Genomic DNA, 22,268 nt, shown 5'->3' with positions numbered 1-22,268 from the left:
CCCAACAGTGTAGTTTAACATATTCCTCTGTCTTCTGTATTTCCACAAATTGGCAGTTGGATATAGAGGCTTGGTCAGATTCATTTTTGTCTTTTTTGTGGGAGGGCTTCATAGGTGGTGATGTGTTCTTTCATCAGGGGCGTATAATGTCTAGTTTTCTGTTTATGATGTTGCAACCATCCTCAATGCATCATCTCTCTAATTCTAATTCTGTTGTTTTTTTCTCATATTGATTTGCTTGAATACTACTATAAACAGAAGATCTCTTTTTCTACTTTTGCCTACCCAGTGGTACAATTATTATAGGAAAGGCAAGACAAATGTTTGATTCATTCCCTTTATTTACCAGTTTTCAAAATATTGAGTTGGTTCCCTAGCATCCTTGAATGATGACTAATTTGTTTTTTTTAGTATCATGCTAAACTCATAGATATAAAAATATTTGATATGTTTCAGCCCACTTAGTCATGTATTATTCTCCAAATTTTCCCCTGGCTTTTGTTAGTATCTTTTTTTTTTTTTTCCTTGCTAGGAAATGTGTCTATGGAAAACTAGAAATTGAAAACTGAAAACAAGTGTACAGGTGCTTTATTATGGCACTTAAGAGGCTTTCACTTCAAGTCCCCTTTTCTTTTGTAACTCACATCTTGTACTTACATGTACTTACCCAGCTGCAGGAGAATTGTCCTTCTTAATTTTTTAGGAAAATTAATGTATCTCCAAAGGCTTTGGTCTCTTCCAGGATTTTTAGAAGATTGCTATAGCAAGAAGAAAGAGCTTAAAAAGAAAAAAGAGGTTATAATAATTCCAAGTAACTAACCGTAGATATATTAACCTAACCTTCAGAATCTCAGATTTTCAGAGAGCAATTAAGAGTTTCATGGTTATAACTATCAAATGACTTTTCCCTGAGAACCTTATGAGACATACAGTTGGAGCCAGCTTTGATTTCTAAAACACATTTCTAAAACTTCAAACTCAGTCCTTCCCACAGAGTATAAGAAATATTTGGCTGGCTTTAGAATTTTCCAGGAAAATACATTCTATTTACTCGAAAATCAGTACTCATATATATTAGTACTGAGTTTGTAAGCTTTTTTTAAAATAGAATTTATAGTTCTTATAATGAAAATATAAAATAAAATTTACTGAGCTTACAATTTACAAAACCGTCTTCATATCCGTTATCACTTCCCGTAAACTTCACAGCAACCCAAGTTCCTATTAAGTAATTATTGTCTGACAGATGCTATGCTGAGCCTTAACACAGATTATTCATTTAATCCTCATGGCAATCCTGTGAGGCTGGTTCTCTTATTATTCGTATTTACCAATAAGGAAACTGGGGCTTAGAGAAGTTAAGAAACTTGTCTCACAGCTAGTAAACGAAGGGGTCAGGGATTGACCCTTGCTTTTAACAATTGGGCATGTACCCATATTAGCCCCATTTTACAGATAAAATAAATGACCCCTTGGAGATATTTGTAGACTTTTCCAAGGTTGCTTCATTAGTCAAGGATGGAGTCGGGATGGGAGACCCTGAATCTCCCAACTGCCAAGCCAGTGCTGTCTTCTGGCAGGCCCAGAGCGGAAGGTCCCAGTGGGTCAGCAATCCTGACATCCTCAAGCCTCTGCTGGAGCTCACTCTTACGGTGAGAGAGCCAGAAAGGTAGGATTCAAGATTTTTGTAGCAGCATTTTAATTTGATATAAATGACCCAGCTGAATTAGTGTTAAATTAGGACAGTATATGTCTAGAGACTGAACTGGTATTTGTTATCCCAGCCATATTCACATTGTTCTCCACATATGGATTCTTAGGTAGAGGAAAGTCATCTGGACCATTTACTGAGCTTTCTTCCCTACTTTGGTGGAACGGTTTCTGTGCTGTACTCAGAAGCCAGGAATCCCTCCTACAATTCAAATCGTAACAGAAGTAGATACTGTTTATTGCCTATTTTCTGCTGTACTTCAAGTATTATATTAAATTCTGTAACATTTTTACAGATTTATTATTTGTCATAAAAGAGATGAGTATAAAAGCATTTGCCAGATCATTCTTTACACACTACTTAAAGAAACAGAACATTACTAATACAGTTTGAGCATCTGTTGTACACTTCTCCAATTGCATTTTTCTCCCTGCTCCCGAGAGATAACCACTATCTTAACTTTAGTGATTGTCACTCTCATGCTTTTTTTTTATAAAACATTGCTGTCATGCATTTATTTCTAAGCAATATGTTGTATAGTTTTTTTAGTTTTATAAAAATGGTATTTTATTGTGAGTAATCTCTACCACTTGTATTTTTTCATTCAGTGGTATATTTGTAAGGATTATCCATATTAGAGAGTGTGCCTCTGATAAGTTTTTAAAATATATTAATTAATTAATTTATTTATTTATGGCTGCGTTGGGTCTTCGTTGCTGCACGCAGGCTTTCTTTAGTTGTGTCGAGCGGAGGCTACTCTTCGTTGTGGTGTGTAGGCTTCTCATTGCGGTGTCTTCTCTTGTTGCAGAGCACAGGCTCCAGGCATGTGGGCTTCAGTAGTTGTGGCATGCGGGCTCAGTAGTTGTGGCATGCGGGCTCAGTAGTTGTGGCATGCAGGCTCTAGCGCAGGCTCAGTAGTGGTGGCTCACGGGCTTAGTTGCTCCGTGGCATGTGGGATCTTCCCGGACCAGGGCTCGAACCCGTGTCCCCTGCATTGGCAGGTGGATTCTTAACCACTGCGCCACCAGGGAAGCCCCCTCTGATAAGTTTTTTATTTTTATTTTTTGCTGCTATCTGAAAAATTTATTAAATGCATATATGATTCTTCATCCATTTTCCTGTTGATGAAACATTGCTGCTATAAGCATTCTTATACATGTTTCCTTGTACACAGTTCTCTAGGGTTCTGGGAGTGGAATTACTGTATATTAGGATATGTACATCTTTTAGATTAAACAGATATTGCCAAGTTGTTTCCTGTAGTGGTTGATCCAGTTTGCACTCCCTCGTGCAGCGTCTGAGTTCTCATTTCACCATCACCACAACACTGGTGTCATCAGACTTTCTATTCTATTTATTGGTTGTTAAATATTAGTCTTATGCTTTTTTACATCTTTTTTCTTTTTTTTTTCTGAGGAGTTAGGACCCTGGATACTTTTTAGATCACCTGGATTCCTCAGGTAGAATGAGGGGGTATTTTAGGACCCCTAGCAGAGCAGATCTGGAGTTGAACTGGATCTTTAGTGAAACTGAGAAGACTGATAAAGGACCTGGAGACTTGATTAGCAGGCTATGCTAGTGAATATGAGTACATTTGATTGCTTTCTGACTAGAGAAAGGTTAACGAGTACTGGCTGGGCTGTTTCTTGCACACTCCACTAGATCTGTTGATTGAAGCATTCTGGGGCATGAATCTTGGCTCAGAATCTTCAGCTCTACGTGGCTAAAGACTGGGTCTGAGAACGCCATCTGATGGCTCTCTCTAGATATCCAGTTTAGTGAAGGGCACTCTCCCAATGCCAGTTCCTCAGCCATTATAATAACCCAAGGGGAAAAAACACATCAAGAATATGTTCTGCCATAGTTTCATCTATGCAGGTGAAAAAGAGTAGCCCATTGAATAGTATAAGCAGGAACAATAATAAAAATTATTATACTAGATCTTAGGGTATTTCTAGTGAAGATGCCATTTTTAGAAAGATACCAATCATTGAAATTCCACCTCCCAGCCTTTAAATGGCAAGATCTTTATTAGAAATGTACTACTTAGAGAGTTTGACTATTTGCTTTTCACATGCATATTTTATCCTAATTGAATTAGTTATTAAATTTCATAAGACATCTCATAGTGGTACGCTGTGTACATCGCTTGAGACTTACAAAAATAGCATTGCATCCTATTTTTACCAGTGTAGGTCAAATTCATGAGAATTCACATCACAAATTTAGTGCTTCAGCCAAGAATAGTACATTTCTTTCCACAAGTAACTTGGCAAGTTCCAAAAAGATCCCCCAGTGACTATGTTCAATTAATTACGGAGCACCTAGGGAATTGGAAGTTAAAGTAAGTGTGAATGGAGGCCATGTGGATCTCATTTTGTCTTATAAGTGCTCATAATACCTACTATCTCTTAGGAATTTTAAGAAGTATAATTTTTATAAGGTACTTTAAGCTCTTGAGGGAAGACTCTCTAGAGATTAAAATGTTATTAGTTTGTACTATACTATCCTGTTTATCCAGGTTATGGTCAAACATATTTGACTAATCATTATATGTGTTTGGACTCTATTTTTTAAGTTTACCTTATAACAATGTCAGTAATAATTATAAGACTTTAAAATTTGCATATTTTGCTTTTTCTTAGAAATGTTTTTCCTTCCTTTCAGGTAACAAATATACTCTAGAGACTAGACCAAACCAAGAAGGCATTGATGTAAGACAAGAGCTACTGAAATTCCATTCTACTTATTATTCATCCAACTTAATGGCTATTTGTGTTTTAGGTCGAGGTAAGAATCGTTAAAATTTTTTCATGGTGTTGGATAATCTTAGTTTTCCACTTTGGCTTTTTCACTTTGGAAGAAGGATATAAGACACTTCCTTTTATCTGTTCAGAGGCTTTTGAAAATGATCTTGTTGGAGAATATGTGGAGGGGAATTTTGTTTTTAACTCACTGTGTTCTAAAAAGAAGCTTAGGTGATTTTAAATGGAGACCTGAAGAAAATATAAATTAATAGCAAGGAAAGGAAGTATAAAGGACAAGATTGAGAGATTTGACCTTATAAAATTCAAAAAAACTAAAAAAAAATAAAAGACAGATGATTATAAACTAGGAAAACTATTAGAAAGCAACAAAGTTTGATATTGTTTCCCCTATTAAATTACCATAATTTTGATTTGGGTTTTGTTTTAACTAATACCCATTATGAGGAGAGGTGCTCTTTTGTATTTGTGGTGTATACAATTTATGCAATTCCTCCACACTTTCTGGAGGACAGTTTAACAAGATGCATCACCCTATAAAGTACATTTTTACTTCTAGAAGTGCAATCTAAGGAAATAATTAGAGTTGTTCAAACAGGTGATGTACGAGGATGTTTCAGTATAGTATTTATTAGTGAAAAGTTAGATGCAAGCTAAATGTTCATTAACAGAAGATTGGTTAAATAGTGATGTTATAGGTATATAATAGAGCATCTTATAGAAAATAGCATCCCTTCTCCCACTTCCTCCCCTCTCACCTGCTTTATTTTTCTTTAAAACATTTATCACCACCTGAAATATTAAATATTCTTTATTGTTGTCTGCTGTACCAGAATGTAAGTTACTTGAGAATAGAAACTGTTTGTTCACTGCTTTGTCTGGGTTAGTGCTTGACACATCATAAGTACTCAGTAAGTAAATATTGCATGAATAAATAGTTTCATGACAGTGTTTTCATAACTTGGGAAAATATTCTTATTGTATTAAATAGAAAACAAAAGCACTCTATAAAAGCACTGTGTGCTATCTGATCCCATTTGGGGATTTCTAAAAAATTCTAATAGACATAAATGGGAGACATAAGACAAAGTAGAAAAACATACCAGAAATTTAATAATGTGGTATAGTAGTTAAGAACTCATGCTCTAGAGTCTGAGAGCTTGGGTTTGTATTCCTAATATACCACCTACTCAGTATATAGTGGCTATGAGCTAACAAAGTTACTTCAGTTCTCTGCACTTCAGGTTTTGCATTTGTAAAATGGAGGTGGTACCTCATACCTGTTGTGAGGTTTAATAGAGATAATGCAGAAAAAGTGCATAGTGCCTGGCAGCACAGTAAAATGCTCCATAAATGGTAGCTACTTTCAGCATTCCATAATCATGAGCTTATGGGCGACTTTTGTTTTCTTCTTTTGTTTTTGGTTTTGTTTTTTTGCTTTTGTTTTTCAAAGTATTCTGCTATTGGCAAATGTTACTTTTGTGGGTAGTAAATAAACAACTATATATATTTTAACTTGGTAATAGGAACAAGGATATAAAATGGATCCAAGGAGTAAGGCTAATAAAAAATGTATATTATAATCCTGTGTGCTTTCTAAAGGTAGGTAGATCTGTAGAGTGTTAAAAAATATCACTTGGTATTTAGAGCCTAGTCCTGGGAGTAGGTTTCTAAGCTGTATTTTTGTCCATGTCATCTTGAGATAAAACACATGATTTCATTACGCACTTATTAGGCAAGTAATAATGACAGCAGATGACGCATACATAAGCCCTGCCCTCAGTGTTCTTGGTTTAGTGGAAATGACAGAATAAGCATCTGAAAGAGACAAAGAGTTTCTTTGTTCCAGTTCCCTCTCCCAGTGTGACTGACCTCCTGTGCTCAGCTCAGTGGATTTGATGGCATGTCTGGGAGAAGTGTCCTTACAGTACAGTGGTGTGTGGAGGAAACAGGATCTCTTAAAGGATTAATAGATAATCCGCTCCTTCTTCTAGGACGAGGGGAGAGGAAGAGTAACCATGTGGAAGGATCTCTGTCACAAAGGGACAAAAAAGTTTTTCTCTCTTCTCCCACGGGGTCCTCCCTCTAGTTGTGGCAGCACCAATTACCTGGACACTTGACAGATAGGTAACTGTCAAGTAGAGACCCTAGGATTGCCAAGTCCTGGTAATGTAAAGATGAATGGGACTCAGTTCCCTGATCTCTGGTAGCTCACAGTGAAGACAGATGGTGCATTATTGTACAGCTGCCTTACCTTTAAAAAGCTACATGGTGAAAAAAAAAAAAAAAAAAAAAAAAAAAGCTACATGGTGAATTTGTGCTTCTAAAAGGAAAGGCATACCCTAGTAGAACCTTGCTCTAAAGGGCCTCGCTGTCGTCCTCACTTCAGGGTGACAAATCATTGTTGACTGCCCATCTTGTTTCCAGTTACGTGTCCCATCTGTGTGTCTCTTTATGTCTTTATGTCGGGTGTCTCTGACATCTCTTGCTCCAAATACACCCGATTCATTCCCGAGTTCACTTGTCATATAACAAACAGCCACGGGCTGGCCTTTTATTTGGCTCTGGACATTTTAGGGTCCTTCATACATGTCAAAAGAATCAAAGTAAAAATACATATGTTTTATAAATAAAGTGCACATGCCCACATTCATAGACCTAAAAGAGAACTTCATACTATCTATAGGCAATTCTCATATAGTGAGTAAGTGCTTTTTAGAGAGTTCATGGAAAAGTTCAAAATGGGTCCTAGAATATCAAGGGAAATTTCTTATTCGATTCAAATGCTTCCTGACAGTGACAAGTAATGAATGTTTATACCATTTATAAATAACCTGTTTTTGAGGAGGCAGAATCAAGGTGAGTGGTTATCTTGTTTATAAAAAGATAACCTTTTCCACTTTTTTCTTTTTAGAATAATAGTAATATGTGTGCACAGAAAAAAATTTATCCCATACAGAAAGATATAAAATGGAAATCACGTTCTTCTTCCTTATCCCACCTTTTGACCACTATGCCCTCTCCTCAAAGATAGTCACTTTATATCATTTTTTGTTATACTTGCAAAAGTAGAATTTTGTTAATATACTTGGATTTATGTGTGTCTGTTAAGAAATTAAATGAGATTATACTACATGGCACTGAAGTCTGTGGTTTTCACTTAATAGAGCTTTGAGATATTTTCATATCAGCACATACAGACCTCTCCCTCATTAATGGCTACATAATATTCCAATATACAGACTTTTTGTAACATGCACACGTTGATAGATGTTTAGGTCATTTCCAGTTTTTATTGTTGTTATAAATGGTGTTGCAGTGAACATCTCATACTTTTGCAAATACAACTCTCTATTAAAAATATAGATAGATGATAACATAGAAGAACTTCACATAAGTGGCTATATAATCTTATCAACAATTACAAATCTTTGCATGAGGTTGACACAGTATGGTACAGAATCATATAGTGTTAGACCTTGAAGAGACTTGTGATCATCCTACCCAGCTTTCATGTTTTATAGAACCTGGAGTGGTTAAACAGTTTGTCCAAATAGTCTCTTGACATAATTGGTTGGTGAAGTTGGGGTTAGAATTGAAGACCCAGGATTCTTCTCACCATTTTATACTATTCCCCCACAAAATCAATTACTTACAAACTCTAATATTTGACTTTTAGCAATGGGTTTAGACTGTGTCTATTTATTAAGTTAATGTTATAATCTGTCAGTGGTTTCGTATGTGCCTTTTGGGAATCGTAGATAAAATAGTTTCCAAATGCCACTCATTATTCTATTATTGTTTCCAATATTTGTTTGAAATTTATTACAAGATAATATTTGTAAAACAGTTTTTTAAACTATAAAGAGACAGATACGTGTGAGGTATAATCAATATCAATACTGCATAGCTTCAGAAGTTATATAGGCACTGGTGGGATTTTACTGAACGCTTCAACTTTATCAGATGGAGTTTTTAAAAAATTCCTAGGTTTTCCTTTTAATAGTCCTGCGATTTTTCAGGCAATTGTAAGGTGTTTTCTTCCCGCCCCCCAGCTTTACTGAGATATAATTAAAATATAACATCGTACAAATTTAAGGTATACAGGGACTTACCTGGTGGCGCAGTGGTTAAGAATCCGCCTGCCAATGCAGGGGACACGGGTTCGATCCCTGCTCCGGGAAGATCCCACATGCCGCGGAGCAGCTAAGCCCATGCACCACAACTACTGAGCCTGCGCTCTAGAGCCTGCAAGCCACAACTACTGAGCCCGTGTGCCACAACTAATGAAGCCCGAACACCTAGAGCCCATGCTCCGCAACAAAGAGAAGCCACCGCAATGAAGAGTAGCCCCCGCTTGCCTCAAGTAGAGAAAGCCCGTGCGCAGTAATGAAGACCCAGTGCAGCCAAAAATAAATAAATTTATTAAAAAAAAAAAAACTTAAGGTGTACAACATAGTGATTTTATATATGTGTATATAATCCTAAGATTTTTAAATACTACCCATCATGTGTTATGATTAGTTTAAGTTCTGTTTCCATTGTCTGTTTTCTTGTAGAATCTTTAGATGACTTGACTGATCTGGTGGTGAAGTTATTTTCTGAAGTGGAGAACAAAAATGTCCCATTGCCAGAATTTCCTGAACATCCTTTCCAAGAAGAACATCTTAAAGTAAGTGCAGGTATTTCTAGTATTTTTTTCTTTTTTAAATTTATGGACATAATATATGCCTGGTTTACCAAAGAGTACATGAACATTTTTGGAGGTTCCATTATTTATATAGTTTTTAATATTTGTCTGGTTTATATTAAAATCAAATCAAATCAATTTCACATTTATTAGGGACATGTATCACCAAAAAGATAACAATATGTTCTGATCTTTGCATGTTAAAAGTAGTTTTGGTAGCTATAACCTTGGCAGACTGTAGAAGCTGTTATCCAGTGCCAGAAGGCAAGTATCCAAAAGTATTGAGCTGCATGGTCAAGGGGACCAAACATGGACTGCATACCAACTGTAATGAAATCCCACTAAGAAAGAGCCCAGGTCGTTTATTTCTGTGTGGTCAGTATGGTTTTCTCTGGCAGTTGATTCTCTCCTGAATTTGGGATTTTTCCATGAAAATCGGTATTCTTTTTTTTTTTGAAAATCACTATTCTTCATAGTTTGTAAGTATTTTATTCAGTAGGAGTTGTACATAGCTAACCTTTTGTGATTTGTTTGTTTTATTTTTTCCCCAGCAACTTTACAAAATAGTACCCATTAAGGACATTAGGAATCTTTACGTGACATTTCCCATACCTGACCTTCAGAAATACTACAAATCAAATCCTGGTCATTATCTTGGTCATCTCATTGGGCATGAAGGTCCTGGGAGTCTGTTATCAGAACTTAAATCAAAGGGTGAGTCTCTTGGACACCAGCTTCTGAGGGTAGTACCCCACCTCCACCATATTTTTTTACTCTGACTCTCATTTCTCCTAAATATTTTCCTGTGAAGGAACATTTTCAGATGATACCGTTTAGGGTTGATGAGAGTGAGGTGTTGGTTGTTGTACACTTGTTTTTTGCTTTGGGATTTTTGTTTTTGTCTTTTTCCATAATTTGTTTTATCCTTCAGTATTGAGCTGTGAAGTTTACATATTTCAAAAGGTATTGTAGTGCATGTTTTAAATAAGATAGAGGTTAAAAAAAGTAAAAGCTCACATTGGGTATTCTTTACCATCTCTATGAAATGTGCTGAAATATTTATTTGCCTGCTCTTATCCATCAAACCAAAGGGTATACTAGGATCAGTCAATAGATTTCCAAGGTTCCTCTCCACTCAGACTCTTTTTATATAACACTTAAGCACAGTCGTCTACTCTTGATTTGGGAAATGATTTGAAGCGTCCCAAGGAAAGCTCCCAAACTAAAAAAATCATTTGAATCTTTTGCAGTGTCTGAACTGCTTTTCAGTGCTTTTCTGAACTGATTTTTTTTCCAATCTTTTCTGCAAGAGGGCCATTCTATGTGTTCCATTGGGCACATACAGAATGAATTTTTTTAAAAAAATCCTTGTCTTAAAAGAAGACACACATGCAATCATGTTGATTTCCTTTGAATGTTACAGGCTGGGTAAATACTCTTGTTGGTGGGCAAAAGGAAGGAGCCCGAGGTTTTATGTTTTTTATCATTAATGTGGACTTGACTGAGGAAGGATTATGTAAGTATTGACCTTTTTGTTTTTGAATGAAAATTGATTTCTTATGATTTACTTTTATTAACTTATGCTGTGGATCTGTTTTTTGCTGTAAAGCTATAAACACTTTAATTCATACCATTTTATCCATTGTATTTTTCATGTGTAACTTCATTTCATGGATGATTTTCCCTCCTTAACAACTGATCATTATGTTGCACTTGTAAAATGTGTACCTGACTTTGTATTTGCTCATTTACTACCCCAAAGCCCCTTCAGTCACATATACCAAATCCTGGAGGGCCATGTATGTGGGACCCTAAAACCAGTCTCAGGGAGGTGAGAACTCCCATCTCTAAGAGGGACCGTCTTCTACTTACCTGACTTTACCTTAGGAGTGAGCTCATTGCTTTGAAGGATTCGAGGACTGAATGGTTTTTAAGTGTGCCCCTTTTTTCCAGTACATGTTGAAGATATAATTTTGCACATGTTTCAATACATTCAGAAGTTACGTGCGGAAGGACCTCAAGAATGGGTTTTCCAAGAGTGCAAGGTACTTTTGTTTCACCAAAATTTTTCTTAAGGAAATTTTTCAAGAAACAAATATATGTGAATTAATTTAAATATAAGGAAAAGGAAAGAAATCAGATTGCTTTTCTATCCCTCAGAAGAAAGTCAGCAGTTTCTTGAGGTTTTATCTATCAGGGCTTACTCTATTCTCTGCCGGCCTGAAGTTGCATGAGCTGTGTCATTTTCAGATCTCGTGATAAAAATTTGTAGCATACTCTCAAAGAAACAGTGAATTGTTATATATATGATTGTGTTCTTAAAAGTGATTTTATTGTCGTTTGTATGGAAAAGCCTGGCCTTTTTTTTTTTTTTGCATAAAACAGAAGGTATTTGTCTTTTAAATGTTTAAAGCCTTCTTTTAAGAGTTTTTTAAAATATCTACTATATAATTAAGGACTATCAAGACTCTGAAATGTATTTTAGGATAAGAGATAACCTCTTTACATAGATAAAAGTTTAAAGGTATAATCTCTGCTTGTGAAACTTATGACAATAACTTCTAATCAGGCTGCAGTTCTCTGAAAGAGTCAGCAAAATCATCATGTATGCAACTGTTGGATCTCACAAGCTTCCTCCACAGTTTTCCTAATTCTTTGACTAATAGTTTCAACAGAGTCATATTCTGTGTTTGTTATTTTCATTCATGTTCTGTACATTCCTAAGTCAAGCATAGCCATTTTTCCAGAAAGTGTGATAGTTAAATATGGAGTAGAAAGTCTATAGTGCAAACCAATCCCCCCCCAAAAATAGTATTTCTAAATAATAGGTGACTTATGTCTAACTGATTTAATTTTTCATTTAGGACTTGAATGCTGTTGCTTTTAGGTTTAAAGATAAAGAGAGGCCACGGGGTTATACCTCTAAGATTGCAGGAATATTGCATGTAAGTTTATTGTTATTTTACTCTATACATTGGCATGTAGAGTATTTCAGTGATCTTGTATAAATAATATTACTTTCATTACTACACAAATGATAAAAATTGAAGGTATAGTCTAAAACTTTAGACTTCGTAGCAACCAGTTAAAATTTGATGTGAAGACATTCTTTAAATCTTAATTTTCATCATCCTAAAAATCATCATCTGTAATATGATGATTTCATATCATAGACATTTTGCTTGTTGGCTTTAAATATTTTTCAATTCTACAATGTGTCAGGTGCTACTTACGTGAAGGCTATAAATCATCCACTTTTCTCCATTTCCATTGCTACCACCCTCATATGAGCTACCAGCATTTCTTACCTGGACTACAATCATAGTCTCCTACCTGGGTTCCCTGTTTGCCTTCTTCTGCCCCACCTTAGTTTATTTTTCCAGCCTCAGTGATCTTTTGAAGACCCAAATCAGATTGTTCCACTCCTCTGTGTCAAGTAAGTTTCCCATCAGAGTTGGAACAGATCTAAATTTTTACCTTGACCTACATGGCCATCTGGTCCCAGCCTCTCTCTGACTGAATTCCATACCACTCGCATTCCACTCCAGCTACACTGGCTATGTGCCTAATCTTCAGGCATTAAGTTTACTCCTCCCTCTCAGGGCCCTGACATTTGCTGTTTTCTCTGCCTGGAACACTTCTGTTTTTCCATGACTAGGTTCTTCTTATCATTTGGGTCTCCACTCAGATGTCTCTCCCTCAGAGAGACCTTCCCTGACCTCCCCATCATGACCCTGCCCCTTTTAAAATTTTCTTCATAGCACCTATCACTATAATGACAGTATTTGTTTGTTTGTTGTCAGCCTCCCTCCCAATTAGAATATAAGCTCCTAAAAAAAAGAATATAAGCTCCTTAGAGAGCAGGGATATCATCTGTCTTATCGACCATTGTATCCACAGCAGCACCTAGAACAGTGCCTGGCACAGAGTAGGTGTTCATTACATACTTGTTGAATGAATGAATCAGTCTTTCTCAGTAAGTTGCTCGTACTAAAAAGCATCTTCTACATTATTTTTCTTTACTAACTGAAAATATAAGCCATTTTTCCTGCACAACAACTTTCTAAATGCTTGTCTGATTTCATTCATAGAAATTTGAGTAGAAATTCTGTTTATTAAAATGTATGTACTTTATATTAAGAATCCTACAGGTGTCAGCATTTAATCATCAAATTTTCTTTATTAACAAGTACTCAGTTTTAGCTAGAGGTATTACTCACATTTTTCCCTGAAAAAATGTGATTTTGTTCTCTATAATGTAAATGTGTTTAGGGATTAACTGCAGAATCATTCCACAATATTAAATTGCTTAAAGTGTGGTAGGAAAGAGAAAAGATTCAGAAATTTTTCCAGTGGAGTAAAATTTAATTGAAGGGAAGAGGGGGGTGTAAAATAGAGGATTTAACATGTTAGAGATCTGTTTGCTTTAATAAGTTAGACTCTATTGTAGCCTTGCAAATTTTATTTATTTATTTTCCTTTTAAAAAGTATTATCCCCTAGAAGAAGTGCTCACAGCTGAATATTTACTGGAAGAATTTAGACCCGATTTAATAGAGATGGTTCTTGATAAACTCAGACCAGAAAATGTCCGGTGAGTTGCTCTACAGATTTTACTGTTACATACTAAATTTTCAATAATGATTGGAATCTGAAAATTTGAAATTGTGAATAAAGTGCTTTTAAAGTTTTTATCAAGCATGATTACAAAAGTAGAGAGAATAAGTAGAATGAAACAGTACCAAACTTCAACAGTCAATACACGGCCGGTCTTTTTTATCTTTACCCACACTCGTTCACTCATCCTCCCTCCACTCTATGTATTTCAATTAATTAATTAATTTATTTATTTTTGGCTGCGTTGGGTCTTTGTTACTGCGCCCGGGCTTTCTCTAGTTGCAGTGAATGGGGGCTACTCTTCGTTGTGGTGCGCGGGCTTCTCATTGCAATGGCTTCTTTTGTTGTGGAGCACAGGCTCTAGGTGCATGGGCTTCAGTAGTTGTGGCACGTGGGCTCAGTAGTTGTTGCTTGCAGGCTCTAGAGCACAGGCTCGGTAGTTGTGGCACACAGGCTTAGTTGCTCCGCGGCATGTGGGATCTTCCTGGACCAGGGATCAAACCCGTGTCCCCTGTGTTGGCAGGCGGATTCTTAACCACTGTGCCACCAGGGAAGACCCCTCCCTCCACTCTAGATTATTTTAAATCAATATCTCGAACACATGAAGATTCTTTTTTTTTAACATAATCATAATTTCATTATGAATAAAATATAGTAATAGATCGTCTTAACCAGCCTTCATCCTTACTCAGATACCGGAAGTGTCAGCTCACTTATCTGGTTTAAAAAGCAAGTGAGGACACCCTCTTTTTTTTTAAGTAGAAGTAAGGATTACAATCTCAGAATGCTTCTGACTGACCAGTGGTTAACCAGGAGATCAAAAGTTGGAGAAGCTCTTACAGTAACAGAAGTATTCCTGTTAGAGGAGGGTCAGCCCTAAAGAGCTTATGAACTACCACATGATATTTCTGCCTTAAAATTTAATTTCATCTATATTTTCTGAAGTCAAGAATAAAAGGAATACACTTGGCTGGCACATACTTTGCATTTTTTCTTTTTCTCCTCTTTTGAGCACATGTTTCCAAAATTCTCCTGGGAACTTAGTGATTGAGTAAATATGTTTTTTGGAATAGTCATTTTATGAATAAAATCAACAATCTGGTAGAACTTTTTGAAGAAAAAATCCTCTGACAGAACTATTCTATCAAAGTTGTTTTCCTAGTTACCATTGTTTGAACTTTTTCAGATATATCCTAGCAACAAACAGTAGGAAAATTAAGTTAAAAGGAATATTATTGCTGGTTACACAAATCTGTATATGTGATAAAATGACATAGAACTATACACACACATTGTACCAGCACCAATTTTGTTTGTACACATTGTACCAACATTGTACCAACACCAACACCAATTTATAATCCAACTTATAATACTTTTGATATTGTACTGTATTATAATTATGTAAAATGTAACCATTGAGGGAAGCTAGGTGAAGAGTACACAGGACCGCCCTGTACTATTTTTTTTTCCATAGTGTACACATTATTTTTTATTTATTTTTTTATACATCAGGTTCTTATTAGTTATCTATTTTATACATATTAGTGTATATATGTCAATCCCAATCTCCCAGTTCATCCCACCACCACCACCCCCTGCCACTTTCCCCCCTTGGTGTTCGTACATGTGTTCTATCCATCTGTGTCTCTATTTCTGCCTTGCAAACCGGTTCATCTGTACCATTTTTCTAGATTCCACATATATGTGTTAATATACGATATTCGTTTTTCTCTTTCTGACTGACTTATGACAGTCTCTAAGTCCATCCATGTCTCTACAAATGACCCAATTTCATTCCTTTTTATGGCTGAGTAATATTCATTGTATATATGCACCACATCTTCTTTATCCATTCATCTGTCGATGGGCATTTAGGTTGCTTCCATGACCTGGCTATTGTAAATAGTGCTGCAATGAACATTGGAGTGCATGTGTCTTTTTGAATTATGGTTTTCTCTGGGTATATGCCCAGTAGTGGGATTGCTGGGTCATATGGTAATTCTATTTTTAGTTTTTTAAGGAACCTCCATACTGTTCTCCATAGTAGCGGTATCAATTTACATTCCCACCAACAATGCAAGAGGGTTCCCTTTTCTCCACACCCTCTCCAGCATTTGTTGTTTGTAGATTTTCTGATGATGCCCATTCTAACCAGTGTGAGGTGATACCTCATTGTAGTTTTGATTTGCATTTCTCTAATAATTAGTGATGTTGAGCAGCTTTTCATGTGACTCTTGGCCATCTGTATGTCTTCTTTGGAGAGTGTACACATTTTTGTTATTTTTATTTTGACTTGGTTTTTGTGTGTGTGTGTGTGTGTGCTTTAATTTCGTCTCGTCTAGATTATCTATTTCCATGTGTTAAGGGAAGCTTCATTTAGAACCTTGGGACCAATAGTATAACTCCTGCTTGAAACAATGGTGGCAAAAGTAAAAACTGCTCTACAATAAAGGAACATTATAGCTGTCTGTTTTACATTTCTTAATCTAATACAGAACCAGCCACATGACAACATACATATGTTTTCTCTTCACTATGCTCCTAGTTTATATGCTTACATATGACATTTTTACCAATGTAAAATCTATTCATGATGTGGAGAAAACAAGCAATGCCACTTTAGTCAAGATGATGGATGAAGACAGCATCCTCATCCTTGCAGACAAAGATGGGGAAAATGTTAAAACTCCTCCAAAGAGGAGGTAGGAGAAGAAGAACTCTCAGTATATTCAACTATTTGTAAATTTTGGAAGAGCAGACTGATTTTTCCTATGTCTCCCAGGATGATTACTCCTAAACCCAGCCATTTGGTGTGAATTTGTAGGTATCAGAGGTAGAGGTGGGGGTGGAGCTGAATTATTGAAGAGATTGCAAAATATTGCACTGGGAAGGGAAGGGGATTCCTTTCTTATCCAGAACTCTACTTTGGAGTTGGAAGTGGAGACAGCCACACCCTAGTTCCAAGGACTCCAGCCAAACATCACAGCAACAATGAAATTTCCAAAACTTCTGCAAGCCAGTGCAATCTTTATTTTATTACAATTGCCTCAGGACCGATAGTGCCCTGGCCATCAAAAAACATCATGATCACATGATGATCTTGATTATATGCTGAGTTGTTGAATAAACTAAACTTTCCGCCCTGTACTATTTTTGCAACTTCCTAACTGTAGGAATTTATTATTATATCAAAACAAAAACTTTTTAAGTTAAAAAAATTATTTACAATAGCAACAAAAACAAAATATTTAGGAATGAATTTAACCAAAGATAAACAAGACCTCTACACAAAAAACTACAAAACAGTTCCCAGAGATATTAAAGACCTTGTTTGTAGATTAGGAGACTTGATTTTATTAAAATGTCCATTCTCTCACATTTGATTCACAGACTCAGTATAATCACAATCAAAATCCTAGTAGGCTTTTTTTCTTTTAGAAATTGGTAAACTGATTCCAAAATTGATGAGGATCTACAAAAGACCTTGATTACCCATAACACTCTTGCACAAAAAAACAAAAGTTGGAGGACTAAAACTGCCAGATTTGAAATCTTACTATAAAGCTACAGTACTTAAGACATTGTAGTATAGGCATAAAGATAGGCAAAGAAATCATTAGTACGGAACAGAGTCTAGAAATAAGCCCACACATATATGATCAATTGATTTCTTTTTTATTGTGGTAAAAAAACCCCACATAACATAAAATTTATCATCTTAACCTTTTTTTGGCCACGCCACGCAGCATGTGGGATCTTACTTCCCAGACCAGAGATTGAATCCATGCCCCCTGCAGTGTAAGCCCGGAGTCTTAACCACTGGACCGCTAGGGAGGTCCCCATCTTAACTATTTTTAAGTGTACAATTCAGTAGTGTTAAGTAGATTTGTATTGTTGTGAAACGTCTCCAGAACTTTTTTAGCTTGCAAAACTCAATCTATACCCATTAAACAACAACTCCTCTTACCCCTTCCCGACCCCACCATCTCCTGTTCACAACCGTTCTACTTTCTCTTTGTGTGAGTTTGACTACTTAGATACCTAATATAGATGGACTCGTGAAACATGTCTTTATTTCACTTAGCATAACATCCTTAAGGTTCATCTATGTTGTAGCATGTGACAGGATTTCCTTCCTTTTTAATGCTAAATAGTATTCCATAGTATGTATACACCACATTTTCTTTATCCAATCATCATTGGTCAGTTGATTTTTTTAACAAAAGCACTGACATAATTAAAATGGGAAAGGAAAGTCTTTTTAACAAATGGTGCTCTTCCACATGCTGCATAGCCACATGGAAAAAAGGTTAAATGTGACCTTTACCTCACAACACTCATAAAAATTAATTTGGGATAGATCATAGACCTCAGTATGAAAGCTGAAACTAGAAAACTTCTAGGAGAAAGTACAGTTTGAAAATATCTTTAAAACCTTGCGATAAGCAAAGATTTTTTAGAACATAAAAAGCAGTAACCATTAAAGAAAAGACATTGATAAATCGGACTTCATCAAGATTAAGAACTTCTGTTCTTAAGGTGACTTATGCATTTGCTTAGATGATTAAAATACAAGGAAGAAAAATACTCAGAACACACGCTAAATCATTTTAAGTAAGTAAAAACAGTTTACCTATTTCTATTTTCCTCAAAGTAGCTTATACATTCTGAAAAAAAAAAAAACCTAAATTCTGTTGAATTTTATTATATACCTTCTAAAAACAAAACCTCCTATCAGGGTGAGATGTGACAAGGTGAGAGAGTGTCATGGACATATATACACTACCAAATGTAAAATAGATAGCTAGTGGGAAGCAGCCGCATAGCACAGGGAGATCAGCTCGGTGATTTGTGACCACTTAGAGGGGTGGGATAGGGAGGGTGGGAGGGAGGGAGATGCAAGAGGGAAGAGATATGGGAACATATGTATATGTATAACTGATTCACTTTGTTATAAAGCAGAAACTAACACACCATTGTAAAGCAATTATACGTCAATAAAGATGTTTAAAAAAAAAAACCTCCTATCAAAATGAGCAGAAAGAGCTTTAAACTTAATCATAAAACTCAATAAACACTTTTTAAGGTTTCTTCACCTACTAGTCATGCTATCTTGGAGAGATCACTTTTTTCCTTCAACCAGTGTTTATTGAGTAACTAATGTGAAACCTCAGAGTTCATTATTCTGCAAAGGGGACATGTGAAAAGTTATATAATGTCATGAACACTTACTCTCATTTAATTTCCTGGAAAATTGCCCACCTGAAAAATGAAGTAGTGCTTTATCTTTCTATGTGATGCAAAATGATTTAGCAAAGTTGAAAACTTTTACAAATACGAGGTAATCCTATTTAAGATTATATCATATAACAAAGATGTGCATTTTTTGGCAAGAAAAATCATGATTTAATTATGTTCGTATAATTTTTGCAGCCCTAGATCCAGTTATTTGACCCTGCAACACTTTCTTTCTCTTTTTTTTTTTTTGGCCTCACTGCGCAGCTTGTGGGATCTTAGTTTCCTGACCAGGGATGGAACCTGCACCCTCGGCAATGAAAGTGTGGAGTCTTACCCACTGGACTGCCGGGGAATTCCCAGACCCCGAAACATTTTACAGGAGTGAATTTGCCGGAGCATACATTTTACTTCTGTTAAATTGCCTGTTTCTAAATTCCATATCTTATACAGTTAGAGTTGAGAACCTCTTTTTCTCTCTACCTTCACCTTTAATGAGAAAGCACTTTTTCTCTATAGGATTGATCTCTGTGGCTGTTATAATTATAACTGCAGTCAGTGACGTAGTGCAGAACAGCCTGGGATAATAATGCCAACTGCCAAGCCAGATTGGGGTTGCTGGAGGGTAAGATTATTTTGTTTAATACCCACTGAGACAAGTTTAACATTGCAACCAGGTAGGAAAATTAATAGGAAAATCCTTCAGAATGAAAGGAACCTTAAAGTTCATTTAATCCAACCTCTGTCAAGTATATATCTCTTCTGCAATATCTCTAACAAGTAGTTACCAGCCTCAGCTTAAATTCCTTCAAGGATGGGGAACTCATTAAATACCAAGGTAGCCAGTTCCATTTTTGCCAGTTCTAATTGTTAGAGAGTTCTTTTCAATGTTGAGACTTGATTTACCTTTTCAAAGATGTTTACCTGTTACTATTTCATCATCATCATCATCATCACCCACCTTCTTTGATCCTATCATTTGGTGCCCATTTTACCATTTTAAACCTACAAATACAGCTATAGAGTTTTTGCCACATGCCTTGCTTAGGTCATAAATAAATCCATTCGTTTGGGAGGAGTTATTCTTGGTAAATCCATGTAGGTCCCAGTGATAACTGTCTTCTTGTCCAGATGTTTGACAGTCTGACAGTTGACTGTAGAATTTTGTCAGGAGGTCAGTGCCTAATCCACTGGTTTATGGTTTTTAGGCCACACTCCTTTTCCTTTCTGAAAATCAGAGCATTTGCCCATCTTCAGTCTTCTGCCTCTTCTCCTGTCATCCATTAATTATAAAAGGTGATAGGCAGTGATCCCGCTGGGATTTGTTAGTTGCCTAAGCATCAGAGAATGTGACTCATCTGTGTTGCAGGTGTGAGTTCATTTGAGTCACCCGGCTGGCTCACTCACCTGTCCTGAGCTTCAACTCTTTTTTTCTGTTGTTTGGTCCACCTTTGCACTTTAAAGATCCATGAAGTCCTGTATCTGCTAACATGGGATCAGCATATCACATTTTTTTAAATTAATAAATTAATTTTTCGGCTGTGTTGGGTCTTCGTTGCTGCGCGCAGGCTTTCCCTAGTTGTGGCGAGCGGGGGCGACTCTTTGTTGCGGTGCACAGGCTTCTCATTGCGGTGGCTTCTCTTGTGGCAGAGCACTGGCTCTAAGCGCACGGCTTCAGTAGTTGTGGCACATGGGCTTAGTTGCTCTGAGGCATGTGGGATCTTTCTGGACATGGGATCAATCCTGTGTCCCCTGCATTGGCAGGCGGGTTCTTAACCACTGCACCACCAGGGAAGTCCCAGCATATCACATTTTGCTTTAGGTCATGTGTCTCATTGGATTATGAGTTCCTGCCAGGTAGGAACTATGTTTTAAAACATCTTGCCCAGAATTCAAGCTGATTGAATTCTCTAAACTTTTAGCCTAACCTTTCTTGATTCCTTCTTACTTTAAGAAACCCTTTTTAAAAAAAATTTTTGAGCACTTTTCATGAACTTCAATTTCTTAGCACTTTAGCCTTCCTGTCACTGTTTTTTAAGTTTGATTTAGAGTCTGTCATTAGTAGATTTTTTTTGTGCCTTCTTTCTTCCTCTGTTGTGTATCTTTTAAAAATATGATTTGATATCATGATATTGTGGAAATCTACTAGTAGAAGGACAGAGTTCATCTAGTTTGAATCCCTGTTTAAAAAGTAATGAAACCGAAGCCCAGAGACTTGCTTAATTTAGATCTTAACTGTGATTTTGGCAAGATCTCAAAGAAAGTGAGTCACGGTATCGACCAGAATCCAAGTTTCTCATGGCCAGGTCTGTGCACTTTCTACTAATTCTTTTTTAATTTATCACGGTTACTTGTGAAGCCTCTTCTCATTCTTGGCTGTCTTCCCTCTTTTCTCTCTCCGGGATTATTTGCAAAGGTCTCATGAGAATTCATTCCTGGGGAACCATATTGCCTTTTAATGTCTGTAGTCAGGATTATTTCTGAATGGATTCCATCAGCAGCAACAGCTATTCATTCCCACTGAACACTTCTAAATGGCTGACTTGAAGTCAACAGTCAGCATTCATTCTAGCCCACTGTTTCCTTTTCTTACTGTTGTAAGCTTCAGTATGAAAATAAGAGGCCATTTCTTCTCACATTTCTAAGGACCATGTCAGTAGCCAATTCTTTGTGGGTGGAATTGAAGAGTAGCATTCCCCCCTCACCCCACAACACACACACATATTTAAGAAAAAAACTCATGGAGACTATTTTTTAGTATAATTAGGTTTCCAGCAGGTAGTCTAAGATGCTGCAGTGTCTGTGCCAGTTTTTCTCAATTGTCTGCAGTTAAATATACTGCAGCTCTCTGTGGTGTACCTCAATTATTGTGACTCTTTTCTCCTTTTCTCCTAATTCAGGTGCTCTCGCGGTTCCACACTCTGGTTCATAGATTTCTGTATACATTTGACATGTGTCTACTCTGTCTCTTCTGTTATTCGCCCTTCGTAATTTATTTGAAAATACATACTCTTCTATTGTATTTCAGTTTTGAATTCCTCGATGGTACAGTAACTCTTGGTCTGCAAAGGTATCTCTTTTTGTTAGGCCAATATTTGGTATTTCCCTAGTTTGAGGAGCTACGCTTATCTACTTCATATTTACTTCTTATGGTAACATGTCAACTGTTACCCCATAGACTTTACTTTGGTATCTAACTATCTAGATCCCTTAGGATTGTAACTAATAAATCTCCCTTCTCCTCCTTTT

General features: G+C 36.4%; 1 protein-coding gene across 4 annotated transcripts in view; it reads left to right on the top strand.

Annotated features, from left to right (window-relative positions):
• Positions 1-22,268, top strand: part of IDE (insulin degrading enzyme) — a 111,553-nt gene that overhangs the window by 56,811 nt on the left and 32,474 nt on the right. For all 4 annotated transcript variants that reach the window (XM_068548210.1, XM_068548211.1, XM_068548208.1 and 1 more), the window contains 7 exons: positions 4,379-4,501; positions 9,036-9,148; positions 9,718-9,880; positions 10,590-10,682; positions 11,120-11,211; positions 12,031-12,111; positions 13,655-13,758. In XM_068548210.1, the coding sequence (XP_068404311.1) occupies positions 4,379-4,501; positions 9,036-9,148; positions 9,718-9,880; positions 10,590-10,682; positions 11,120-11,211; positions 12,031-12,111; positions 13,655-13,758 (769 nt within the window). The remainder of the gene's footprint in view (positions 1-4,378; positions 4,502-9,035; positions 9,149-9,717; positions 9,881-10,589; positions 10,683-11,119; positions 11,212-12,030; positions 12,112-13,654; positions 13,759-22,268) is intronic.

Source organism: Eschrichtius robustus, chromosome 7 (assembly GCF_028021215.1).
Source record: "Eschrichtius robustus isolate mEscRob2 chromosome 7, mEscRob2.pri, whole genome shotgun sequence".
NCBI classification, from domain to species: Eukaryota; Metazoa; Chordata; class Mammalia; order Artiodactyla; family Eschrichtiidae; genus Eschrichtius; species Eschrichtius robustus.
The sequence above is the reverse complement of the archived record's forward strand: the minus strand, read 5'-3'. Positions and strand labels throughout refer to the sequence as shown.